Below are 22,462 nucleotides of genomic sequence, written 5' to 3'. Positions count from 1 at the left end.
CCCGCCTTCAAATGTATGTAATAGGCCAAACCAGTGACCGACCTCGTGGATAAGAGCCCCGCCTGCTCTATAGTTGTCCCGATGGTGATTCTTATAATTATGAACCGCGCCAGGGACAGTTCTCGCACTCACAGTGACGCCATCATGGGCTCCCCAGAGATGAGAGGGTAAAAAGGAAGTACCGGCAACGGCTTCATCGGTATAATCCGTCTGCTCAACAATATATATATTTAAACGATCCTGGCCTCCCTTGTAAAGGGCTTTCTTCATGGATAAGCGGTCGTGGCTAGTTGCCCAATCGGCATTATATGTCCGATCGGCACCCAGCAGGTGGAAGGAGATAGCAGCTGGAGCAAAGGCAGAATTGAGAAGTTTCAACTGTTGATGGATTCTCTCTTTCTATTGTTATGCTAGTTGAATGGCATTTATAGCAGTACGAATATCGGGATTTCCATTACAGTTACATAGGCTACCTCGCTAGTATTATCACGGGATGGTACAACAACATGCACCCATACCATACGCCGACTGTAATCTCGGGAAGAGGGTCGCTGCGGCGGGCCATACCCTTATTCTTGGAAAAATACTAATGGAATTTAACAAGTTCCTCCGAAGGCTCTTCGGTGGCACAGAAAGCCATGCTGGCTTCATCATGAGCTAAGGTAGATCGGACCGATAGAAAAAGCAGTAGGGATAAGACGAAGAATAACATAATGGATACGTTCTACCGCAGGCCGAGGAGGAATTGATGAATACGGCGTTCCGGCACTCGGTAGATGGGAACAGCGTCTATATATATAAAATTTGCACCTCTCCATCCAGATCGTCGACTCGTTTGGCATGGATGAGGCCCAGAAACAGAACAAAAGCTAGTGGCTCCATGCCGTGAGTAAAGCTAGTTGCTTCGCAGAATAATGGAGGATGGACAACATTACAACACAGAAGAAATACAAAACATGATGAGTTTAGATGACACTGTAACAAATATGGGGCCAGGACTGCTGTGTCTGCTCGTACCGTCATACATATAATTCATCGGTCAATTTCGATACGGACGATTCTGGAGGACAATGAGAAGTGCGGGGTGAATGGTTGGAGGAAGATTTATTGGGCATAATGGCATGGCGATGGGAGGTTTCAGGTTGCGTGGGAGTGGCGGCTTCGAATTGAGCTGCACTGCACCCCACCACGGCCTATCCACGATCAGTGTTGGCACCGTCCTGGCGGTTTTTTCGCATCCACGGCGTTAATGGCTGGTACGTTGGCGGCCCGCCCTAGAGACGCCCTTGGTAGTGTTATAGCAGTGTACTGGGTGGCATCGGTACCGAGGCCAGTAGCTGCAAGTCGCAGCAAGGTAGGATTGTATTGCCAATACGATTGGTTTACTACGAGGTACATACTTGGTCGACTAGATACTCCCTGTACTCCGTACTAGCAGTAGTATAATAGTAGCATTCTGGCTGTCAGGAGCACTGCAGGCCAGCCAGTCGCCGTGCGTAGCAGCTTAGCAGGTAGGGTAGTGTCCTATGTTTTGGGTGGGGGGGTAGTTTTACGAAACAAATACTAGTATTGTCAACACCGAGTACTTGCGTCTCAGAGCAAGCACATTGTATGGCTTACACTACGTGGTCGATTTAGTCTCAGTAACTAACGAGCCTGCCCCTCGCCTTGACTACCCTACCTCAACAGGTCAACTGTAGCTGGGCAGAGAGGAGGGCCGATACCGTAGTTGCATTGTAAAGTTTCTTCTTCCTTTGTTGTTTTCCATGCCCGGATGCAGTCAAGGGTTGCTGTGCGTATAGGAGCAGACAACAATAGTTGTACTGGTCCACATACTATTCGGAACCGCGCAGGAAAATAATCATTTAAAGCTAAAACTATTGATGCGCTGCTGTGATGCCTTGAAATATCCCATGTGCATGCAAAGTGCGATAACATTCGCCAGCTCCCTTGTTATTTCCAGGAAGGATATATTGGACAAGATTAAGCAACCGGTAATACCATGCATTCGAATCAGGCCCACGATATACCTTCCATAGATCTCGCATACGAGCAATCTGACCAGCCGTAAACTGGTTCCTGCATGAGCTATCATTCTCGTTAGTTACTTTTTCTTTCACTCTCTGTCGGGGTAACAAACTCGGGTAAATAATCCATGTAGTTATTCGCAGGGTCCTGTCCAGGCGAACCAGGGCACGAATCTTTACGAATCCCGCAAACGCCAGTAGCTTCTTTCTGAGCTGGAGTATCGTCGACATAGTCGCCGGGACCGTCGCAGTCGTTGCCTTCAAAGGTATGTAATAGGCCAAACCAGTGACTAGTCTCATGGACAAGTACGACGCCGGCTCTGTAGCCATCCCAAAGATAACTCTTACCATCAGTATTTATATCTTCATGAACTGCACCAGGGATAGTGCTCGCGCGGATAACAATGCCATCGTGAGTTCCCCAGAGATGAGAGGGTAATATGGTATAACCAGTAATATCGTCTTCGTTAGCAAATGGCTTCTCAACAATATATATGTTCAAACGATCCTGACCTCCCTTATAAAGGGCTTTCTTCATGGAGCGACCGTCGTGTCCGGTTGCCCAACCGGCATTATACGTCCGATCGGCACCCAGCAGGTGGAAGGAGATGGCAGCTGGAGCAAAAGCGACATTGAGGACTTTCAACTATTGATGGATTCTATCTTTCTGTAGGTATGTTAGTTGAATGGCATTTATAGTGGTGCCAACGGCGGGATTTCAATTACAGTTATGTAGGCCACGTTGCTACTGTTGTCACGGGCCGGTACGACAACGTGCACCCAGACGCCAACTTCAATCTCGGACAGAGGTTCGCTGCGGCGGGCCATACCCTCATGCTTGGAGAAATACTGATGGAATTTTACAAGTTCCTCGGAAGGCTCTTTGGTGGCACAGAAAGGCATCCTGGTTTCGTTTGCGCCAAGAGCCATGGTCGACCGGACCGATAGAAAAAGTAAGAGGGATGAGATGAGTAACATGATGGATACGTTCCACCGCAGGCTGAGGAGGAACTGTCGGGTATGCTGTACCAGCACTCGGTAGATGGGGAACAGCGTTTGTCGCCATGCACCTGTCTGCAAGGCTCCTTATGTAGACTAAATATTTACCTCTCGATCCAGACAGTCGTGCAAAATCTAGGGAGTGCGTGCCATGAGCAAAGCGATTTGTTTCGCACAATGATGGGGGATCGACATTATTACAGCACAAGACAAATACAAAACATGAACTTGGAGAACACTGTAACAGATATGGGCCCAGGACTGCTGTATCTGCTTGCTCATGCAGCCATGTATGCAGCACGGATCAGTCGAGTCCGACACGGACGATTCTAGAGGATAAAAAGAAGAACAAGGTGGTGGGAGGAAGATGATTGGGGACGATGGCGTGGGAGGTTACAGGTTGAGTGGGAGTGGCGGCTTGGAATTACCTGCGCTGAACCCCTGTTGACGATGTGACTAAAGCATGGTAGATTTTCTCGACGGCGCACACTCCGTACGGGGCACCTAAATGACGGATGCCGGGCAATACTTGCTTGCGTTTCAGGGCAAGCACTTGGATTGTGCAGCTCAATCACACTGCGTGGTCGCCACGTCGGCAATGGATGCAGCCACCATACAGTAGGTACGATGGTGCTACGGGAGCATTCCCAATCAATCGGAGAAGCCAAGCCATTACCATTGGCGATGGGATGAGCCAAGCAAGTTGAAGTTCGATGCATGCCATCCACGATCAGTGTTGGCACCGTCCTGGCGTTTTTCGCATCCACGGCGATGGGCGGCAGTTGTTGATGGGTGGTCCGTTAGCTGGTACATGCATGTACATGTGCTCGACCATTGCCGGAGCCGTGCCGGAGGGGTGTGCCGGAGGTGCGCTACAGCAGTGTGCCGGAACCGTGCCGGAGGGGTGTGCTGGAGCCGTGCCGGAGGGGTGTGCCGGAGCCGTGCCGGAGCCGTGCGCGGGAGGTGTGTGCCGGAGGGGTGCGCCGCAGCAGTGTGCCGAAGCCGTGCCGGAGCCGTGCGCCAGAGGGGTGCGCCGCAGCAGTGTGCCGGAGCCGTGCGCCACAGCAGTGCCGGAGCCGTGTGCCGGAGCCGTGTGCCGGAGGGGTGCGCCGCAGCAGTATGCCGGAGCCGTGCCGGAGCCGTGCGCCACAGCAGTGCCGCAGCAGTGTGCCGGAGCCGTGCGCCGCAGCCGTGCGCCGCAGCCGTACGCCGCAGCAGTGTGCCGGAGCCGTGCGCCACAGTAGTGCCGGAGCCGTGCGCCGCAGCCGTGTGCCGGATCCGTGCGAGCAACAGCTCCGGCGCCGCAGCAGTGCGCCGCAGCAACACGGCAGTGGAAGCGGCACCGAGGCACGGCGTACTCGGGACTGCACCTACAATATGCAAGTAGGAGCAGCGCTACCAAAGCTGAATCGTCACCTTTGTCAAGTGACTGCTGACTGCACCTACAGAAGAAATGCATGCGGCCTACGGAGGTTCCCTACCTGCAGTCGCTTGACAGAGGTGATTCAGTTGCTACTCATACAAATTGAATCGACATTTCTGCGACCCCACTGTAGCGCCGCTCCTACAAGTTGAATTGCCCCCCGCCGTAGGCATGTACCGAATACAGTGGGGTGGCAAAATTGTTGATTCAACTTGTACGAGTGGGGTCACCAAGGCTGAATGGTTAAATTTGTCCGGCTACCGCACCCAGCACGCCGGGCGGCCTACCGTGTCGGTGCTCTGCGCAGTCGCTGGACAGCAGTGACGATTCCAGTTCGGTAGAGGCACGCCGTGACAAGTACTGAAACAAGGCGAATGGTCGCCGGACAGCAGTGACGATTCAATTTCGGTAGAGGCACGCCGTGGCAAGCAATACTGAAACAAGGCGAATCGGCACTTTTGCCAATGCACGAGCACTTGCTGCGTACCGACCCCCGAACTCGCCCCCGCGCCCCCACCGCAGGGCGCCCTGGAAGGATGGAGGGGCGCCGACACCACGAGGGCCGCCGCCATCCACGGCCGTCCTTCAGTGGCCGTAGCGGCCCATCACGGTGGCCTCGTTAGTCATGGCGCGGCGGTCACGGCGCCCGGCGACTGCTCGGATGCAGCTCGGCACCTGCGCAGCGGGCCAAAAGCACCCGTCGGAAAAGGCACCTTGCGCATGGCCGTCGGCACAATTCGAGGTTCGGTAGCGACGAGTGCAAGTAAAGAGGTGTTGGTGCTCGAGGACCGCAAGTGCTTGCTCCGTAATTGCAGCAGATGTACACGAGCAGGTACCGCGCCTGTAGCGCACTGTAGAATATAGGTGTCGGCACTATAATTAAGGCGCGTTGTTGGTGCTTTTCCGTGCCGGCAAGCACGAGCAGGTACAGGTACAAGCACATGCGGTACAGGCGAGTGCCTCTGCACACTCATTTGGTAGTGGGCACCTATGCAGGTACAGCACATGCAGGTCACTGTACTGTAGTCGGAGCCATTCCTCACAGTGCATGCGACTACAGTACTTGCATGTATTGCTGCGTGCACTTGTACGGAAACAAATGCTGCATGCTCGTATACGGCCGTGATCTCTACATGCTGCATGTTCGTATGCATGCACGATGATCCCTGCGAGATGAAATGCACCTCGAGACGGTCCATTTCTGCTTGATCCTACAGCATACTTTTACCATCCGCCGAGCAAGGCACTGTCCATGGATGGGTCACCCTGGCCATGGTGCTGCAACTGCGTACAGTATGCGTGCACGAGTGCATACGGAGTACGGAGGAATTACAGGTGGCCGACGTGCGAGAGCAGTGCGCCGAAGCAAGTGCTGTATGCGGCTGTACTGCGCCGTAGGGACACGCACTGTTTTGCACACGCACTGTACCTGCACATGGACTGTTTTGCAGACGCACTGTGCCCGCACACCCACTGTACCTGCACACCCACTGTACCATGGGCACCTACAGCACCTACCTGCACACCCACTGTACCATGGGCACTACCGACGCTGAATCGTCACTGTTGTCCACCATTACCTGTCCCTAGCGGTCGCTGTACTTGGGCGCGCAGCAGGGCTTGATGAAGCCGCCCAGGTACACATGCTTGCCGCCCAAGTGCCGTGCAAAAACTCCGTATTCATTATTCCACGTCATTTCCCGCTGCTCCGTACTCTAATACGCCGTACCGTAATCCCATTATTACCTGGCATGCCGCCAGCGAACCAAGGATGCCCACCCCAGACGACAAGTAATAATAGCAAGGACATATCACCCATTCGTGTACAGTACTGCATGTGCAGAGCGCTGTACACACGTGTGCCTCTTACAGGGTACATGCACGCCCACACTTGCAACTACATGTGCAGTACTTGGGCCTACAGCATACGCGTGTCCTGTATTTACAGGCGCTACCTGTACCTGTACGGAGATCCGCACCCAGCCCACGGCACCGTACAGTCGCTTGACAAAAATGACCATTCAGCTTTGGTGGCGCTGCTTCAACAGATTGAATCGACACTTTTGTCACCCCGCCGTGCCACATGTACTTGGGCCTGCGGCATACAGCATGTGCTGTAATTACAGGCGCTACCTGTTCCTGTGCGGAGCTCCGCACCGAGCCCACGGCGCCGTACAGTCGCTTGACAAAAATGACGATTCAGCTTTGGTGGCGCTGCTCCTACATATTGAATCGACAGTTTTGCCCCCCCCCCCCCCACCGTACCTGTAGCTGCTGGGTCTCGTCCCGCGAGCCCCTGGAACGGCTCCGATCACCCATGCAAGCGTGCTGGGTCGTGCCAGCACCTGGTCGTGATGCCTGCAATAAATGTAGATAAAAGTTACATAATACGCCGCGTGCCATGCGCAGGACGAGGACCCGAACGGACCGTGTGACGCACGCCTCGTATGCTCGGTCGTGCCGATGCCTGCTGCGTCCATCGCCTGCGCCCGCAGTGCCGGCCGCCCCGAGATCGCTCGGCGATGGCCTCGGCCGTGGGCGCCCCCGCAAACGTACGGAGCACGCCGTGGCGGCATCGCTCCTTGCGCAATAGCACGACGAGTACGGGCAGGGATGGGCACGAGCACGTTCTTGCGGCGCTCGTAAGGGTGCACTTCTGCTCTGCGTGCCGAGGGTCGAGGTCATTGAGGTCCAGCATTTACCCGACGGTGCGAGCAAGTTTGCCCGACGGCGCGCGGGATCCGTCGTCGTCGTGCCCTTTCTCCCAGCGTTTGCGCCAGACGTATGGCCGGTGGCTGTACCAAAGGTGCTCGTATCCGCGGTGCCGGCGCGTGCTGCATGTCGTGGTCGGATGGGGATATACAATATATATATATATATCCCCGTCGGGGCATGCGGCAGAGTGCGGCCGTGCTCATGCTCGCCTCCGCAACTCTCGTCCGACGCTCGTCCGACCGACCACGACGCGCGCGCCTCGACCGGCCACAACCTTTGCCCTTTCTTCGCCGTCAAGGCGCAGACTCGTGCGTGCCGTCGCCATGCCGTCGTCCGCCGGCCTCGGCCGGGCGCTCCTCGTCGCCTGTGCCCTGCATGCCCCCCTGCATGCCCTGGCCGCCTCGGCCGCCTTTCCCCCGCTGCTGCACGCGACGCTGAACCAGCTGCAGCGAGGCCTCGGCGACGGCACCTTTACGAGCGTCGACCTCGTCGAGGCCTACTTGGCGCGCATCCGAGAGGTCAACGACGAGCTGCGCGCCGTCGTCGAGATCAACCCCGACGCCGTCGACATCGCGAGCCGCCTCGACGAGGACCGGCGCCACGGCAACGGCACCTGCGCGTCCGGCTGCCCCGCCCTCCACGGCGTGCCCATCCTCGTCAAGGACAACATCGCCACGGCCGACGCCATGAACACGACGGCCGGCTCGCACGCGCTCGTCGGCGCGACGGTGGCGAGCGACAGCACCGTCGTCGCCAAGCTGCGCCGCGCCGGCGCCGTCGTCCTCGGCAAGGCCAACATGTCGCAGTGGGCCAACATGCGCGGCCTCAACACGACCGACGGCTGGTCGGCCACCGGCGGCCAGACCGTCGGCGCCTACTACGAGAAGCACTACCCCTACGGCTCGTCGTCGGGCAGCGCCGTCGCCGTCTCCGTCGGCCTCGCCTGGGCCGCCCTCGGGACCGACTCGTACGGCTCGATCGTGGCGCCGGCGGGCCGCAACAACGTCGTCGGCATCAAGCCGACCGTCGGCCTCACCTCGCGCCACATGGTCGTCCCCGTCTCGGACCGGCGCGACACCGTCGGTCCCATGGCGCGGACCGTCAAGGACGCGGCTCACCTCCTCACCGCCATCGCCGGCGTCGACGCCAGGGACGAGGCCACGGCCGCCATCCTGCCCGAGGCCTTGTGCGACTACGCCCGCGCCTGCGTCAGGACGGGCCTCCGGGGGAAGCGCATCGGCGTGCCGCGCCACCCGAGCTTCGTCGACGGCTCCGACGAGCTCAAGGCCTTTGCCTCGGCGCTGCAGGTGATGCGCGACGAGGGCGCCGAGATCGTCGACGACCTGACCCTCGACGCCATCGACATCCTCCAGGGCGACGAGCACGTCAACGACAACGAGATGGTGATGCTCGCCGATTTCGGCTCCAACCTGCCCGAGTACCTGTCGCGTCTCGTGAGGAACCCGCACAACATCACGTCCCTCCAGCAGCTGCTCACCTTTACCCGCAACACGCCGTCGGAGCGCTGGCCCGAGCACGACACGAGCTACTGGGACGTCATCCTGGGCCACGGCCTGAACAAGACCAACCCGGCCGTCGACGTGCTCGCCAGAAACTTGACCCGCATCGCCGGCGACCTCGGCCTGCTGGGCGCGCTGGCCAAGCACAAGCTCGACGCCCTCGTCTTCCACACCGACAATTCCTTCCAGATCGCCGGCATCCTCGGCTCGCCCGTCGTCACGGTGCCGCTGGGCGCCACGTCGGAGAGCTTCCCCGTCGAGGTTGACGAATTCTCCCAGCTCAACATGAAGGGGCCGAACATGCCGTTTGGCCTCTCCTTTGCCGGCGCGCCGTGGAGCGAGGAGACGCTGATCGGCATGGCCTACGCCTTTGAGCGGTCGACCAACGTGCGCAAAAAGGTCAAGCCGATGAAGCGCTGCAGGCCGAGGACGGAGCTCGAGGACGTCGTCGGCAGGCGCAAGGCCAAGCAGGCGGCCAACTGACGCGAGTCGGGGGGCGTCGGTCGACTCGCTCGAGCGGGCGGGCGAGATGAAGAGCAGGGGGGGTCGGTCGACTCGCTCGATCGGGCGGCCGAGATGAACAGCAGGCGGCGGCGGAGAAGCGGGCGGCGGAGAAGGATGTACGCCGCTGCGGGTGCCACGCTCACGAGCCCACGATGCTCGGCTCCGAGAGAGGCCGCCGCCGTCGTCGTCGTCGTTGCCGTCGTCGTCATCGTCGCCGTCGCCGCCGCCGCAGAAGGGGGCCGGGCGAGCAGCACGCCGTGGATGCCGTCCCGCGGCCAAGGTTCCGCCCCGCCGTCGAGGGTCGCAGGTCGAGCCGGCTGGGAGGCGAGGGTCGAACGGGCGGCGAGCGATGACGGCTGGGAGGAGGACGTCTGGAGGACCGTCGGTTGACCGTGGTTTGCCACCGTGCGCGAGTAAGGGCTGGGCAGTCCTACCATGGGGCGACGGTCACGTTACCGCCCCGCATGAACGCCCACGAGAGTGAGGCAGAAAATAGGCATCCCCTTCATTTCATCGTCCGTCCAGCACGACAAGTAGCGCTCTGCTCGCCGATTCATGCCCCGTTACCGAGCGTGTACCTGTACCGGGCGCCCGCCGATTTCAAGTACTGCCCATCCCCTAGGCAGCGCCAGCGGCCGCCCGCGTGCATGCGCAGGCACCTGGACGGCGGCATCTGCACGTACAGGTACTTTTCCCGTACGGTGACGCCGGCCATGACGGGTACCGGTACTCGCATTGTGTCTAGCGGTGGTGCTTGCATTGTGGCCTAGCCGTGGCGGTGCGCATTCTACTTACGTCACCAGGGCCAATCCGTGGTTCCATCCGCAAGCTCAGCTGCACGGCGGAGCACGCATAGGCGTACGGAGTACAGTAGAGTAAGTCAGTACTTGTTTGCAGTAATTACAACCACGCACTGTCAGGTACTCGGTACGGTAGTAGGTGCTTGAGTGACGCACCACGGAGCACGCGTACTGTAAGTACAACAATTACAACCACGCACTGCCAGGTACTCGGTACAGGTAGTAGGTACTAGGTACTTAGGTGACACCGACAAGCACAGAGTAAGTACAGTCAGTCTGATGCGAATGCACCACGGAGCACACGTACGGCAATTACAGCCACCCACTGCCAGGTTCTCGGTACAGGTAGTAGGTACTAGGTAGTACTTGAGTGACGCACCACGGAGCACACGTACAGCAATTACAACCACCCACTGCCAGGTAGGTACTTGAGTAGCGCACCCACAAGCACCGAGCACAGTCAGTCTCTGATGCGCGCCCCTCCGCTACGGCAGCTGGCGATGGCGGCAGACTCCTACAAGCATAGGTGCGTGCAATGCGCCATCACCAAGTGTTCCGGACGCACCCTCTGCACCTGACGTGACGTGCTGCCGCCCCAGGATAACCCCGGATGGCTGTCGGGCCCATGCGAACAACAAGCGACCCAAGTACCGGGTAGAAATGCGGTCCGTGTTTCATGCGGTCCATGTGCCTGAGTGGGCACACCGGCGCCCTGGGGGTTCTGCGGCTGCTCGTGGAGGCGGAACCGCATCACGGGTACCGGAGCTGCAGGCCAGTGATTCCTGTGCTTGCAGGTCAGTATGGAACTTGCATTTCAGCAATCACTGCACTTGCAGGTCAGTATTTCCTGCGTCTGCATGCAAGCAATTCCTGTTGCAGGTCAGTAGGTAGCATTCCATTCCTGTACCTGCAGGTCAGTATTATTTCCTGCACTTGCAGGTCGGTAGCATTCCATTCCTGTGCCTGCAGGTCAGTATTCCTGTGCATGTACTGTACTCCGTACTGGCAGGTAGGTAGTCCCTGTACTTGCAGGTCAGTATTTCGGCTTGCATTTCAGTACTTCCTGTACCTGCAGGTCAGTTATTTAATTCCGGTACTTGCAGGCCATCAATTCCCGCACTTGCAGGTCAGCATTATTTCCTGTACTTGCACGTCAGTGATTTCTGTAATTGCACGTCAGTAATTCAATTGCCATACTTGCACGTCAGTGATTCCTGTCCTTGCAGGGCAGTTATTCCTGTACATGTACCCCGTACTTGCAGGTAGGTACTCCCTGGACTTGCAGGCCAGCATTGACGGAACTTGCATTTCAGTACCCATTTACCGCACTTGCAGGCCAGTATTTCCTGTACGTGCAGATCAGTGATTCCTGTGCTCCGTGCTTGCAAGTCTGTCATTTAATTCCCCAACTTGCAGGCCAGCAACTCCTGTGCTTGCAGGTCAGTAGTCCTGTACTTGCAGGTCACCAATCCATGAATCTGCAGGTCACCAATCCCTGTATCTGCAGGTCACCAATCCCTGTACCCGCAGGCAAGTTATTCCTGTGCTTGCACACCGTCCAGGTACTGTCGCTTGACAAAAATGACGATGCAGTTTTGGCGGCGCCACTCCTACAAATTCAATCGCCATTTTTGCCACCCCACCGTACGTCGTGCTCCGTTGGCGTCCTGGTGCTTGCCAGGTACGAACAGTCAAGTACTTGCCCACTCTACCAGGTACTAGCCGATACCTCGGCTCAGGTGCCAGGGCGGTGGTAAGGAATCGCATCTAGTTGTACTCCGTACAGGTACCCGTCAGATTGCACCCATCAGATTTCACCCTCAGATTGCACCCTCAGAGTGCACCCTCCGATTGCACACTCAGATTGCTCCCTCCGATTGCACCCTCAGATTGATCCCTCAGATTGCACCCTCAGATTGCACCCTCAGATTGCACGCGGCCCGCACCCGAGAACCCCGCATCTTCGAGCCTGCTTCGCCCAGCAACGCTGAGCGCGTGCTGGACGGCACGGAGCACCCAAGTAGATGTACTTGCGAGCATCACCGCAGATGCATTCCCTTGTGCGTATACCTACCTGTGGCTGTCACCTAGCTGCGGGTGTCACCTAAGTACCTGGTACCTGTGTCACCTAGCTGTGGCTGTCACCTACCTGTGGCTGTCACCTAGCTGTGTCACCTACCTGTGTCACCTACCTGTGCCACCTACCTGTGCCGCCTACCTGTGGGTGTCACCTACCCGTGTCGCCTACCTGTCGGTGTCACCTACCCAGTGTCGCCTACGTGTCGCCTATGGCCGTGTTCCATTCGTCGGTAGGATTCGCCGAGCTGCCAAGTACACTGGAGCACGTCGCAGGTCACCAGTACAAAGGTGGCCGGCGTCGCGCCCGTGTTCCCGCCGGTACGGAGTACGGAGTCATGACCGTGCGGGTACTTGCAATGGCGGTGCGGCCACGGTGGCGGTGCAAGTCAAGCAAGGTACGCCGACCAGAGGGAACCACGACGCCCGGCACGGCGCCCTTTCTCATGCAAAGGCGTGCCTTCAGCTGGCTTCCGCCTCGGCGAGCGGCCTGCGGCGCCTGCGCTAGCACCGTAGCGCTGGCCGCCGCCGTCGGGGGCCTCCTCGCTCATGCATCGTGCCCGTCCTGCCCGCTTCCCTCCCCCCCCCCAACGGCGGCCCTTGGCCACGTCCATCCGCCCATCTCGACGACGTGCCATCAGAAGATAAAGGACGCATCGACGTGAAACCTCGCCATGGCTGCCCGGGATTTAGCGCCATCCTTCGCGTCGTCGTGCGCCCTCGACCGACCTCGCCACCCTCGCATTTAAGGACCATGCTCGCTCACCGCTCCGTCGACGACGACGACGACGACGACGACGCCCCCGGAGCATCGCCCTTCCCTCCCACGGCCGACCTCTGACCCGCTCCATCCTCCGAGCCGTCCGTCGACCGCCACGATGCGTCCTTGCACCCTCCTCGCCGCCCTTTTCCTCGGCGCCCATGGCGTGCCGCACGGCGAGCATGCCTCCTCCGCCGACGGCGTCGTTCCGAGGAGTCCCCGGGAGCTGGAACCCGAAGACGTCGACGACATCATGCAGCACCAGGCGCAAAAGGAGATCGAGGACGAGATCAAGCGCAAGGAGCAGGACCTCGCCGACAAGGCGACCAAGATTGCCGTCATCAAGGCCGGCCTCGACTCCCTGGCCATCAACGAGGGCATCGACTGCACGACGGCCAACCAGGAAACCATGGAGGGCGCCATGACGTGCAAGTTCAAGGAGTACTACTTCAAGAAGAGCACGGCGTCGGAGATCAAGTACTTCACCCACAACATCGTCGCCCTGGCGTTGTTCATCAAGATGCGCGGAGGCATGCACAGGCCCCGGACCGGATCCATCTACGCCTCTTTCGACGAGAGGCCCGTCGACGACCCGCTGCACAAGAAGGCTCTGCTTCTCGAGAATCCCGCCTCGGGCGAGTTTGTGCGCGTCCCCATCGATCTGAAGGAATACTTTGGCATGGACAAGCTTCCCCTCATGGAGATTGACAAGCTTCGTCTGTTCTTCTCCGCCGGTGCCGAGCAGATGAATGTCCAGAGTACGTCGAGACGGCAAAGAAGCTGCCCCCCCCCCCCCCCCCGCCGCCGCTGAAGCGTGCGTCTGACCCAAGCTCCCCCCTAGGCATCGTACCGGTCGCTCTTCTCGAGCACCAACTGTCGGGCACCAACCTCGTCGCCATGAACGAAAAGCACATGGTGCTGCCGGATCGATGGCTCGGCCCCGACGAGGCAAAGACCGAATCGGTCGAGGTCTGGCACGGCGACTACGATCTGTGGGATTGGATCGCCCAGCCCGAGGACGGTTCGTTGCCGGCCGGGCCGCCCCCTTCGGCGACGGCGCACGTCATGCTGACCATGGGCAACAGGACTCACCCACAAGACTCACCTCTACCAGATGGGGAATCTGAAGAAGGCGCGGCATCCGAGGAATTGTGTAAGTGATGGCCTGCCCATCCCGCGCTCGCCGTTGATTGCCGACGACAAGCTAACGTGCCTGTGCCTAGTACTTTTCGGTAAGCTCCGATGCGCCTACGTGCCCGCATCACGGCGGCTCGCTAACCTTTACAGCCCATCCAGTGTCACTTTACACAGTCGGGCCGTACGCACGGTCACGGCCCGGAGGTGAAGAATGTCAAATATCAGCACGGCTGAGCGAGGCGAGCATCGGCGGCGGCGGCGGCGGCGGTACGGGTGCGCACCGGCACGCCGGGTGTTGGTGGTGCTGGTGGGGAGTGATGAGTCGGAGAGCGGTAATCGGATTGGTAAGATGAAAGATGGGCGTCATCGTCACGCCGTCACACCATGGCATCGGCATCATGGCAAAATACAAGTAATTGCATTACGTTCCTTGCCCGCCGCGGGAGTCTGCTCGCGGTGCCTTTGCCTTTGCTTGTCCGTGGTGCTTTGGACTCGCGCTGCCTCTCCAGGTGCGTCGAGAGCTGGCCTGCACTGCGGCTGGGAACAGTGCACGTGCCGTCTGGGCACTGTGAGCCGACCTCACTTTGTCGGCGGCAAAGTACTGTCCCCGCGTAATCCCCACCGTGCGCCTACAGTGCCCGAAACTGGACGGCCCCATGTCGATGATGACCCTTCTCGAGACGGCCTCGGCAGGCCTCAGGCGCCCGAGACACGGCCCATCCATTCGCAACAAAAGCAGGTAGCACGAGTACTCCCGACAGCCCATGCACTTGTGCTCCAAAGGTGGACGCTGTAGTTGTTCTTGGGCTTAGCATTAGTGCTTCCGTGGGTAGTGTGGTTGGACGACTAATAGTTGTGCTTGCACCCTAGGCATTATTTTGGCACCTGGGCCAGTGTAACTCCCCCGTTCCGTAGGTGCCTACAGCACTCCGTCCTTTGTGCTAGTTGATGCTTGTGGTGCATGTACTTTGGCGCTTACAAGCTGGTACTGCACTGTAATAATGGGTGCCCGTGGTCCGTGGATGTCTGTCAGTGCAGTAATGCTAGGTACTACTACCTACTCAGTACAGTGGGGTGGCAAAATGTCGATTCAATTTGTAGGAGTAGCTCCACCGAAACTGAATCGTCATTTTTGTCAAGTGACTGTACTGGGGTGGCAGAGGTGTCGATTCCCTTATAGTGGTCGCGCTACCAAAATTGAATCGTCACTTTTGTCCACAGTACCTAGCAGTGACTGTACAACATGTACACCTACTCCGTGCTGCAAGCATACCGCAAGAGACACATCCAAGCATTTCCGTAGGTACCAATTGTTAGGTGCCAGTAATACTTGGGTGCCGTAAGAACTGTAGCTACAACTACTAGCTACATGTACTCTTCTCCCGCGAGACCCCGAGATTCGGACCGCCCCAGCGTGGCTGTTGAGATGGGCAAAAGCCGCAGAGTACCAGGTAGGTACTTATTAGTCGCATGCCGCGCCGTGGGAAATACAAGTACCGTACTCGTATACAGCACCAACCCTGAAAACAGTTGGCAGAGTTTACTGCACGGAGTACTTAATAACAGTTGGTTGTACCTGGAATGATAATGATTACAGCAAGTGCGAGTACCTGTACATGGTCTCGTTGGCAGCCCCGCCCGATATCGTCGCCTCTGCAAGTTCGGTACTGTAAGTACATGTACTCCGTAGGTAAGTACGCGTAACTACTTGGCAAGTACTCCGTACTGTACGGGGTACTGTACAACTACAGCTAATCAATCCTACTTACTCCGTAATTGCGTACTTACATAATACTTCCATGTACAAAGGCACTTGCATGTACTTGTACACGTGAAAATGTGCTTGTACTTGTACTGTACAATTGCAAATGTGCTTGTACTTGCACCTATACAACATGCAAATTTACTTGCATACATGAATGTACCTGTGCAACATGGCCAGAGCATACAAGCAAGCATAGAGCATAATACAGGTACAACTGCAGAGTACGGAGTGCTGCGCAGAGGGTGATGAGTAGGAGCAGGGCACTCCGTACTCCAACAAGCAATTGTACATGCGTACATGTACTCCGTACTCGAACAAGCACTGTACTCCGTACTCCAACAAGCAATGTTCATGCAACTTGTACATGTACTCCGTACTCCACCAAGCAATTGTACATGCGCTTGTACATGTACTCCGTACTCCACCATGCAATTCTACATGCACTTGTACATGTACTCCGTACTCCACCAGGCAATTCTGCATGCACTTGTACATGTACTCCGTACAGTACTCCGTAGGCGAGCTGCATGTCATTGCAGGCATTACTTGCGTCCACCAGAAGGAAAAGGTACCTGCTTGTACTTGCTCTGTGTGGCGAGCAGAAGCTGGATAATGTGCTTACTTGTACTCCGTATACCGACCAAAGTACTCCGCACAGTGCTGCGCAGCACATCCACATGTACCGGCCGCGGCAGTATCGATCCTTGCTGCGCTCTTGCCGCCGGAATCGGACGTGCCCCTCCTTCCTGCGACGCTCTCCGTAAACGTCGTCGAGCTTGAATCTACCCACAAAGGCCAACGGCACACTTTGGCCATTTCCCCTGCACCATGCACATTCTCTCCTCTCCTCCTCCTCGACCGACACCCCTCTCGCCATTCCTTGCCGCCTGCAGCCTTCATCTCTCGCCTCGCCGTCGGATCCAAGACGGCCGGCCTGCGTCCCGTCCCCGTCGTCTCGACCTCTCCTCGGCACGCCTCGCCTCGAGCCCGTCGAAGCGGTCAGCATCCACCCGTGGCATCGGCTCGCCTTCGAATCGGCATGGAGTGTGGCCCTTGAACCGAGTCGTTCCTTTGCTCTCGCAGCCGATGCCTTCCTCGGCCGCCTCGCCCCCGACTCTCCCTCCAAGCCGCACCTGAGCCCGCCCCGTGGCACCTTCTGTCGGGCTCGCCCTGGCAGGCTGGAGCATCGCCTCGAGCGAGTCGCTCGTGCCCGTCGTGCCCGTGCGAGGGCAAGCACGAGCAGGCCTGCGTCTCCCCACGTCGACCTGGCATCTCTCGCCGTCGTCGACCTCGCATCTCTCGCCGTCGTCGACCTGACCTCTCTCGCCGTCGTCGACCGTCTGCTACCCTCCGCCACGCCGCCGCCCCACGCCGACGTCCTGACGAGGCAGCCCTCCCTCGGCCTGCCATGGAGCTTTCCGGCAGCCGGCCCGGGGGCCTCTCGAGCGACCTCTTTCTCTACCCCGACGCGCCAATGTACGCCTTGGGCGGCTCCGTGCCCGGCGCTCGCGCGTCGTTGCTGGCGCCGACGGAATCGTCCATCGGCTGGGCTCTCACCGCCCTCTCGCTCGCCGTCCTGCTGCTCTACGCCTCTCACGGCCGCCTCGTCCGCCTTCTCCCGCCCTGGGCGCGGCCCTTTGCCGCCGAGGAGGCTCCTCCTTGGGGCCTGAAGCGAAGGTGGTGGACGCACTGGACCCTCGTCCTCGCCCTCGTCGCCCTCGCCGGCCTCGTCGTCGCCGCCGTGTCCGCCTGCCTGCGCCCCCGACGGCCCGGAGCCTTCGTCAAGCTCGTCCCTTGGCTCTCCGTCGCCCTCATCACCGCCTCGGGTCGCCCGACCAGCACGCCTCGCATCCTCCTGCTCCAGTACTTTCTGATGCTCGGCGCCGGCTTCGCCGCCTACGCCGTCCGCTTCCTCGACCACGCCGTCGGCGCCCTCGACGCCTTTGAGCTCGCGGGCCTCGGCCTCTGCCTCGCCGCCGTCGTGGCCATCGGGAATATGCCGCTGCGCGATCCGTCGTGGGACGCCGAGGACATCGGCAACCCCCACCTGCCGCCCTCGCACCACGTCCGCAGCCCCGAGGACAACCTCAGCCTCTTTCGCTTCTGGTCCATGTCCTGGGTCTTCCCCCTCGCCGATGCCGCCCGCCGCGCCGAGCTGGCCGTCGAGGACGTCTGGCAGCTGCCCCTCGAGTTTCAGCACACGCGCCTCTACACGGCCTTTGGCGAGCTCCGGGGCAGGCTCATCCCTCGTCTCGTCGAGGCCAACGGCCTCGATCTCGTCATCTCGACGGCCCTCGCCGTCGTCGAGAGGGTGGCCGAGGTCACCAACATCCGCCTCACGAGCATGCTCTACGCGGCCCTGGATCGCGGCCTGACCGACGAGGCCTACTTCTGGTGCCTCGTCATGCTCTCCATCGACCTCCTCCGCCAGCTGTCCAAGACGACGTCGTCGTGGTACTCGCGCAAGGCCTACGAACGGTCGCGCGGCGAAACTTTCATCGGCCTCTTCGGCAAGTTGCTGACCCGTGCCGTCCCGGGCTCCGACGTGACCGAGCGGGGGCCGGCGGAGGACGACGTGCTCCCGGGGAACCCCCCCGAGTCGCGCCGCCGCGCCGCCGCCGGCCTCCTCGCGAGGTGCTGCGGCCGCCGCCGGAGCAGGCCGCCCGTGCAGCCTCCGCACCAGCCCGCCTCCAACGCCAAGGTCGTCAACCTCGTGCGCGGGGACACGTACGAAATCTCGCAGCGCTTCTGGGACTTTCCGAAGCTCGTCGCCCAGCCCGTCAAGGTCCTCTTCACCCTCTACTTCCTCGTCGACATCATGGGCTGGCCCTCGACCGTCGGCTTCGCCCTCATGGCCGTCTTCCTCACCACCAACTCGCTCCTCGTCCGCGAGACCATCAAGATGGAGCGCGTGAGGACGGCCCACTCCGACAAGCGCGCCCAGGCCGTCTCGCACTTTGTCGAGGCGAGCCGGCCGCTCAAGCTCAACGGCTGGACCGCCTCCTGGAGCCGCCGCATCATGCGCTTCCGCGCCCTCGAGATGCGCAAGCGCCTGCAGATGGCCCGCGTCGCCGCCGTCATCTCCACGACCAACGTCCTCGGCGGCGCCCTCTACCCCCTCGCGAGCATCTGCCTCTACACCCTCGTCCTCCGACGCGGCCTGCCCAACGACGTCATCTGGCCGTCGCTGCAGCTGTTCGGCCAGCTCGAGGCCAGCGTCAGGGAGGCCTTCAGCCTCGCCTCGGCCTACTGGAAGGCCACCATCCCCATCGAGCGCGTCAACAGGTACATGGCCGAGCCCGACCGGGATGTGTCTCGTCCCGACGCCCGCGACGAGATGCGCGTCGAGTTCCGGAATGCCTCCTTCTCCTGGCCGTCGACGGGCCACGTCGTCCTCCGCGACGTGACGCTGAGCCTCGGCGAGGGCCTCACCGTCGTCCGCGGCGAGGTCGGCGCGGGGAAGTCGAGCCTCCTGCTCGCCGCCCTCAACGAGATGGAGCTCCAGGGGGGCGAGCTGCTGCGGCCCGACGCCCCCGTCGGCTACGCCCAGCAGCTCCCCTGGCTGCAGAACAAGACGATCCGGGAAAACATCCTCTTCCACCAGCCCTTTGACTCCTCGCGGTACCAAGAGGTCGTGCACGCTTGCGCCCTCGCCACGGACCTCGCCGGCTTCCCCTACGGCGATCAGACGAAGCTCGAGGAGGGCGGCGTCGGCTTGTCGGGTGGGCAAAAGGCCCGCGTCTCCCTCGCCCGCGCCGCGTACAGCTCGTGCCGGATACTGCTCCTCGACGACCCCCTCGCGCCGCTCGACCACGACACGGCGACGACCATCGTTCGCCGCTTCCTCCGGGGGCCCTTGGCCGAGGGTCGGGTCATCGTCATGGTCACGCACCGCGACGACTTGGTCCTTCGCATCGCCGACCAGGTCGTCGACATGGCCGACGGTCGAGCCTCGGTCCTGTCCAAGGAGCAGGTCGAGCTCGAGCTCGCGCACCCGATGCACGCCCCCGTCGCGGGGCCCGGCGACAGCGAGGACGCGACGGAATCGGCGCACGAGCAGCTCCCCGAGGAGGAACACGTGCCCGGCGTCAAGGAGGCGCCCGAGGAGGCGCCCGAGACCGGCAGCGTTCCCCTGTCCGTCTACTTCGGCTACATGAGAGCCGGCGGCTGGCACATGTGGATCCTGCTCGCCCTGTTCTACGGCGTCTCTCGATGCTTGGACATTGCGAGGGCCCGGCTCCTCGAGGCCTGGGGCGGCGACACGGCCTACCCGGCGACGGCCCTGGGGGGCTACTGGGGGCTCCCCAACCCCGCCGTGCATCCCCAGGTCTGGCTGCTCGTCCTCGGAGCGCTCTCCCTCGGCCAGGTCGCCGCCTACGCCGTGGCCCAGCTGCTCCTGGCCAAGATCAGCGTCGACGCGGCCCAGGGGCTCTTCGAGAAGGCCATCGAGCGCGTCAGCGGCGCGACGTTTCGCTACTACGACGTGACCCCCACGGGCCAGCTCAAGAACCGGCTCATCTCGGACATGGGCATGGTCGACGGCGGCATCCTCGCGCCGCTCGAGTCGTTCGTCTACAGCCTCATAGCGCTGACGCTGAGCATGGTGGCCATAACGACGCACCAGCCCCAGCTGCTGCTGCTCGTCGGCGCCGTCGCGCTGCTGTACGTGCACTTCTTCCGCTACTACGTGCCCGTGTCGCGCTCCCTCCGTCGCATGGAGATGCGCTACCTCACGCCCATCATCGCCAACATCGGCGTCATGCAGGACGGCCTCGTGACGATCCGCGCGCTCCGGGTCGAGGGGCACTTCCAGGACCGCCACCTCGAGGCCGTCGACGACTTCCAGAAGCAGGACCACTTCTTCTGGTCCATGGCCTTCTGGCTCGACTTTCGCCTCAGCATGTCGTCGGCGTCGACGCGGGCGGCCATGATCCTCTTCATGATCTGGCGCGGCACGCCGGCGAGCGCCATCGGCTTCGTCCTGACGCAGACGGTCATCGCCATGGTGTCGGTCCAGCAGCTGTGCGAGAAGTTTGCGCAGCTGCAGCTCGACGCCGTGTCCCTCGAGCGCGTCAAGGCGCTCGACCGCATCCCGATGGAGCCGACGGGCGACGAGGATCCGCCCGACGACTGGCCGCGGCCGTGCGACGACATCATATTCGAAGGCGTGTCGTTCCGCTACGCCGACGGCCTACCCGACGTGCTCGACGAGGTGACGTTTGAGATCCCCGGCAGGTCGACGTGCGCCGTCCTCGGCCGGACGGGGTCGGGCAAGTCGACGGTGGCCAACGCGCTGCTCGCGACGCAGACGGCGCACCAGGGCCGCGTGCGCATCGGCGGCACCGACCTCGCGACGGTCAGCCGCACGGCGCTGCGGAGCCGCGTCACCTTCATCCAGCAGGACCCGACGCTGTTCCCGGGCACGCTGCGCGACAACCTCGACCCCGAGGGCAAGTTCTCGGACGACGCGTGCCTCCGCGTCGTCGGCCGCGTCCTCGGCCCCATCTGGCGGCTCGACTCAGCCATCGATGCGGGCGGCAAGAACCTGAGCCAGGGGGAGCGCCAGCTCGTCGGCATCGGCCGGGCTGTGCTGCGACGGAGCGGGCTCGTCATCCTCGACGAGGCGACGGCATCCATCGACCGGCGGACGGCGGCGCTCATGCAGCGGATCCTGCGCGAAGAGCTCGCCGAGAGCACCGTCATCACCATCGCGCACCGGCTGGAGGCGGTCGAGGATGCCACCTGGCGCCTGCGGCTGGAGCGCGGCAAGGTGGTCGAGTGCGGACCAGCGGCGGGCGAGTCGGCGTCGCGATAGCCTCGGGGCGAAGGCTCGGGCGCGCACGACGCATCGCGCGATCCCCGTTTTCCCCCTCCCGAGTCGAATCTTCAACGCTACCGGCCGGCGGCCGGCGACGGGTGATGTCGCCGGACATGGCGACGACTGTTTGTCGGCGAGAGCTGGCGAGGTCAATATTGGATACCCCTAGCATGTACACTCCACGTCGAGGCACGCCGCGTCGCGTGCCACCATCCTGTACATACACACTTGCATTCATCGTGGATAGCCACCATGAGCACCTACAAGTATTCGTCACCGCACTTTGAGGGCCGTGCTGCCGTGGTACGTGTACACCCAGCAGGCACCTGCGTGCCGGGTGCTGTCGTAGTAAGTACGTGTACGCCTAGCAGGCACCTGCGTGCCGGCATGCTGCCGTAGCAAGTACGTGTACGTCTAGCAGGCACCTGCGTGCCGGCGGTGCAGCAGCCGAGATGATGCCGTGGATGGCTGCCACGATGAGCGTCGAGCCGGGAGCTTGGTATGTTGTCGAATCATTGCCACGCCGACCTTCCGTGGCAAGTACGTGTACGCCCAGCAGGCACCTGCGTGCTGGCGGTGCAGTAGCCGAGATGATGCCGTGGATGGCTGCTACGATAAGCGTCGAGCCGGAAGCTTGGTATGTTGTCGAATCATTGCCACGCCGACCTTCCGTGGCAAGTACGTGTACGTCTAGCAGGCACCTGCGTGCCGGCGGTGCAGCAGCCGAGATGATGCCGTGGATGGCTGCCACGATGAGCGTCGAGCCGGGAGCTTGGTATGTTGTCGAATCATTGCCACGCCGACCTTCCGTAGAAGTACGTGTACGCCCAGCAGCAGATGATGCTGTGGATGGCTGCCACGATGAGCGTCGAGCCGGTTGGAGCCGGGAGCTTGGCATGCTGTCGAATCATTGCCACG

General features: G+C 60.6%; 5 protein-coding genes across 5 annotated transcripts; 3 read left to right on the top strand and 2 right to left on the bottom strand.

The window, feature by feature from the left end:
• Positions 1-2,100: 2,100 nt before the first annotated feature.
• On the bottom strand, positions 2,101-2,957 carry DCS_03356 (uncharacterized protein; the record flags this gene model as incomplete). Its single annotated transcript, XM_040800675.1, has 2 exons — positions 2,101-2,673; positions 2,754-2,957. 2 exons carry the CDS (start codon positions 2,955-2,957, stop codon positions 2,101-2,103), a joined length of 777 nt encoding a protein of 258 aa, XP_040655708.1.
• A 4,500-nt stretch (positions 2,958-7,457) lies between these two features.
• DCS_03355 (uncharacterized protein) lies at positions 7,458-9,948 on the bottom strand (the record flags this gene model as incomplete). The annotated part of the gene is made up of 2 exons (XM_040800674.1): positions 7,458-9,618; positions 9,872-9,948. 2 exons carry the CDS (start codon positions 9,946-9,948, stop codon positions 7,458-7,460), a joined length of 2,238 nt encoding a protein of 745 aa, XP_040655707.1.
• Positions 9,949-12,942: 2,994 nt separating this feature from the next.
• On the top strand, positions 12,943-13,635 carry DCS_03354 (uncharacterized protein; the record flags this gene model as incomplete). The annotated part of the gene is made up of 1 exon (XM_040800673.1): positions 12,943-13,635. The coding sequence occupies one exon, from the start codon at positions 12,943-12,945 to the stop codon at positions 13,633-13,635; it is 693 nt and encodes a 230-aa protein (XP_040655706.1).
• Positions 13,636-13,721: 86 nt separating this feature from the next.
• On the top strand, positions 13,722-14,757 carry DCS_03353 (uncharacterized protein; the record flags this gene model as incomplete). The annotated part of the gene is made up of 4 exons (XM_040800672.1): positions 13,722-13,977; positions 14,048-14,056; positions 14,112-14,234; positions 14,471-14,757. 4 exons carry the CDS (start codon positions 13,722-13,724, stop codon positions 14,755-14,757), a joined length of 675 nt encoding a protein of 224 aa, XP_040655705.1.
• Positions 14,758-16,554: 1,797 nt separating this feature from the next.
• Positions 16,555-21,541, top strand: DCS_03352 (ABC bile acid transporter; the record flags this gene model as incomplete). The annotated part of the gene is made up of 2 exons (XM_040800671.1): positions 16,555-16,724; positions 16,810-21,541. 2 exons carry the CDS (start codon positions 16,555-16,557, stop codon positions 21,539-21,541), a joined length of 4,902 nt encoding a protein of 1,633 aa, XP_040655704.1.
• Positions 21,542-22,462: the final 921 nt, after the last annotated feature.

The sequence above is a fragment of the Drechmeria coniospora genome, chromosome 02, assembly GCF_001625195.1.
Source record: "Drechmeria coniospora strain ARSEF 6962 chromosome 02, whole genome shotgun sequence".
In the NCBI taxonomy this organism is placed as follows: Eukaryota; Fungi; Ascomycota; class Sordariomycetes; order Hypocreales; family Ophiocordycipitaceae; genus Drechmeria; species Drechmeria coniospora.
This window is presented reverse-complemented; position numbering and strand designations above follow the sequence as displayed.